Source organism: Frankliniella occidentalis, unplaced genomic scaffold, assembly GCF_000697945.3.
Source record: "Frankliniella occidentalis isolate FOCC.00 unplaced genomic scaffold, Focc_3.1 Scaffold62, whole genome shotgun sequence".
Classification (NCBI taxonomy): Eukaryota; Metazoa; Arthropoda; class Insecta; order Thysanoptera; family Thripidae; genus Frankliniella; species Frankliniella occidentalis.
Window position 1 is genome coordinate 336,200 of NW_026267192.1, and position 3,770 is coordinate 339,969.

The window sequence follows — 3,770 nt, forward strand, 5'->3', positions numbered from 1 at the left end:
TTTGTTAATTGTTTTAACATTCAGTGTGAAGGCAGGTGTAATGAACATCTGAGAAAGCCGTCATACTCTTCATACTTTTACCATCTGATTTTTTATGATCTGCTCATAAAAAGTTCATACTAAACTTCACACTGACCTTGCACAGTACATTCTTGTTATAATTTTATTGTATAGATCTTCGTTTTCTGTGATATTCCACCAAACTACTTGGAATGTATATTTTTTCATCTAAAAGACAATGTAGATGAGTCTTTTCTTTAATTTTAAATTGTCATGTCAGATACATTCTTCCATACATTGTTCATTAACCATGAGACATGTGTGCCCTTCTCTCATCAATTGCCTGTTATTTTAGTTTTGATATGGAGATGTTATACAATAGGAATTTAAGGGCTAGAGAGAACAAAATAATTGACCAGAGGTTCACTTGTATTTCAACTTCAATAAGGGCTATTTTTATGATGCTTCTTACAGATGATTGAAACAATATCAGCAATCAGTTTTCTTTTTTATAGTCTAGTTTCTTTTCACTCTTTTAAATTACTGTATGCATTTTTCTTTTGGTTGCAACTCTGTTGTTCTGGCCATACCATCTAAAACCTACTTGCCCTATCAAGAAAAGAAAATATGTAAATAGCAGACAAATATGTAACTAAATAAAATAATTTATTGGTTCATTCTTTCTTGAAGGAAAGGTATCGGTAACCTGTGACTCTAAGCACTTGGAATGATCCTTGAAAAGTTTACTGAGCAAATGACAGGGTTGTTATGAAAATGGAGCATTTGTAGCTTGGTTTAAAGGTGAAAATTTGAATAAATTTTTAGATTGAAAGCTACGTATAACTAAAATGACTCCATAAAGCTATTCATTAATCCTGTTTTTCACTGTCAATATAGAGAATCAAATCAGACACGCGAAGCTGATGCCGATCCACACAACCAAGTAAATGGTGGTGGTCTGTGAGGTATCTGAAAAAAGGCATATTCTTTGCAAAACATATTGAAGAGTTAAAAGACTGAAGTCACCACTCTAAAAATTTAAAAATTAGATGTTGGGCTATGCATGATAAGAGTATACAATTGTACCTAAACATATCTCATGAATTTTTAAGAGATAGCAATTACTGTGTTGGAGAGGCAAACCCCTTGGTTCAGCTTGGATTTCTGGAAGCTAAATGCACTAATACTCTCCATAAATACAAAATAATAAGATATTTTTTATTGTTTCCTTCTCTTAACACAATAAAAGCAACTCCAATAGTAACCCTGACCAACACCTCTTATGAAAAACAGGGGAAGTGCAGCATTAGAAATAAAATCTCAGAGAATCAAAACATATTATTGACTAGAAACTAAATAGGTTTCCAAACTCCTTTTTTTCTTCATACACATATTTGTATTATTCTTATTTTTTTCTTTTAAAATATAATTCTAAAAAATTGTATCTATTACATAAATAGATAGATGATTTTAATAGTTTCATGGCAGCTAAATGGAGGGCTTAGAGACTTGTCAATTTTAAAATGTAAATTCTATCTGAATCTCTGTTTTTGAGTTATTTTTTAAAAAATATTAAGTAGAAGTAGAAACAGAAGATTTATGAAGAAAGTCAATTAAGTAGTTACCTTGTATCCAGCAATCACAATTACACGGACGGTTTGAAGAACCTTTACATTAATTAATTACACAGATGCAGACATCAACAGAACCTTATTCCATTCAATGCCTTTAAAGAAAGAGTGTGCTTTGAGTTTTGCTACACCATGAGGTCCCACTCCTAATCGGGTTGGAGCTTCAAAACGGAGAAGCTAGAAAGGATTATCAAGAGTGATATTAGTAAAAAGGCAGTGCATTAAAAACCATTACTTTGTTTTGAATAGACAAGAAAAAAAGTAAAAAACCTGTGTCAGGAGACTGGCCCCCTCTTCTGGTACAGAACTTGGAATGTGCAGGGTGGAATAACTATGAAAGCCACCAGGGTGACAGCTGTAGAGCGTCTATAACAAAGAATTGCTTTTGCATGATACATATTTGTCATTTTCTAAAATATTGACATATTCTGCTCATACCTCGCCGGAAAGAAGTTCAAAAAGTATTGCTCCATAACTCCACCAATCAGCTGCTACAGTTTTGACTTGAAAACTACTTATTTCTGGGGCTGCATAGTACTGCTCTATTGAATCAGGGTGTATTAGGTGATCAACACAAACCCACTGGCAATGATAAGTTAGAACCAAGTTCAAGCCATTACTCAAAAGTAGATTATCAGGACGTAAGTCTCTGGGAAAATGTAGAAAAGAGAGAATAATGAAATTTGGAAAATATGAAAGGACGCAACTTGGGAGTCAGAGAAGTTGCATTCTACTTACCCAATGACCACTCCCCATCGATGAAGAGCATCTAAGGCCAACAGCAACTGAGCAGCCCACAAACGAACAGTATCTATTGGCAAACCTAGACAAATTCCTTGGTCATCTCTAGGGTGAACTCTTTGCAGAGCTTCCCTATCTAAACTTTTTGATAAAGCTCTGGCACGTCCTTCAAACATATCCTGTTAAGAAATACAAAGAAGTTATGCAATGCTAAGTTTCTCAGCTGTTTCAACTTAAGTTACTCAAACTGAGTAGTTATACTTACATCACAACTGAAACGCAGTCGACTTCGGGAATGTCTGGAAGATGCAGACTTCCTATCTTTACTGATTGGGCGCCCATAGTCCCTCGTAATCAAGGATAATCTTTCTCTACATCCTTGTGTTTTAACTGTCTGTTTTGGAGAGGCACAAACCGAACTAATACCAATATTAACATCATCACTTCCTTGATGCGGAACTCCAATAGGAAGTAATTCACAGCTTAGTAATGCTTTTGTTGCTGCCTCACTATCTGACAAGGTTTTTTTGACAGATTCCAGTAATTTTTCAGAATTTTTCATAATGTCTTCAGTGTTTTGACCAAGACTCGATACAAGATTGTTCAAAGAGGAGGGAACTTCCGACAAACGATTCTTGAAAATCTCAGTCTGGGATGCTGGTTCAACTTCTACAGAAATATCTGGTACAATGCCAGAGGTGTGGGTTTGCTCAGTTGGTTTCAAATTTTCAACAGCAGAATTTGTGACGTAAGAAACATTTAAAGGAATTGTCTTCAATGGGAAAGGCTCGGGTCCTTCAACTAGTTTGTCTGATTCGGCATTTTCTATATTATTTAGATTACTGATAGGACCAATCACATTTGTTGCACAGTCAGATATGAGCTTAGAGAAAATGTTTCTAGAGCTTTCTGGACTGTGATATATTTCAAAGTATGGACTTATATGGTCCCATAAGCGTCCACCTCTGCAAAAGAACAAATGAATTTACACAAGAGGCCACATAGTTGATCCTGTAGCCGACAATATAGGATAGAGACTAAAACATACCTTGCTTGCTCCAGGAATAAATAAACAGCACTTTCATTTTCTATGAAATTGTGCAAGCGGCACATGAATGGAACATTACAGGGCACAATGGATTTTGTTCTCCGATCAACTGGGCATGATGATTTATGAAGAACCTAAACTCAAATAAATAAGCATCAAACTGAAGATTTAACTGAAATTCCTTTAATCTTTTAGAATCTTTAAGAAATCTTTAAGGAGTACTATTTTCTTTATCTTTAAGAAGTACTGTTGTGATCTGTGGTTTTGGTAAAAGGAGGCGAGAACAGGTTTAACTTTGACTGTTTATTGCGGTAGCTGAGGCTTCTACAATAGGCAGTGCAAGACTGGGC

At 35.1% G+C, this 3,770-nt stretch overlaps 1 protein-coding gene across 3 annotated transcripts in view; it reads right to left on the minus strand.

Annotated features, from left to right (window-relative positions):
- Positions 1-411: 411 nt before the first annotated feature.
- Positions 412-3,770, minus strand: part of LOC113216292 (ribosomal protein S6 kinase delta-1) — a 5,752-nt gene continuing 2,393 nt past the window's right edge. The window contains exons 10-16 of one of the 3 annotated variants that reach the window (XR_008011203.1): positions 3,421-3,554; positions 2,638-3,337; positions 2,370-2,551; positions 2,070-2,280; positions 1,902-1,997; positions 1,626-1,808; positions 412-969 (exon numbers count right to left, since the gene is read on the minus strand). Coding sequence is in view for 1 of the 3 variants with exons in the window: in XM_052267976.1 (XP_052123936.1) it covers positions 1,683-1,808; positions 1,902-1,997; positions 2,070-2,280; positions 2,370-2,551; positions 2,638-3,337; positions 3,421-3,554 (1,449 nt within the window). In the remaining 2 variants the exon portion in view is untranslated. Of the gene's footprint in view, positions 1,809-1,901; positions 1,998-2,069; positions 2,281-2,369; positions 2,552-2,637; positions 3,338-3,420; positions 3,555-3,770 lie in introns of all 3 variants that reach the window. The other 2 variants (XR_008011204.1, XM_052267976.1) reach the window with 2 other exon arrangements.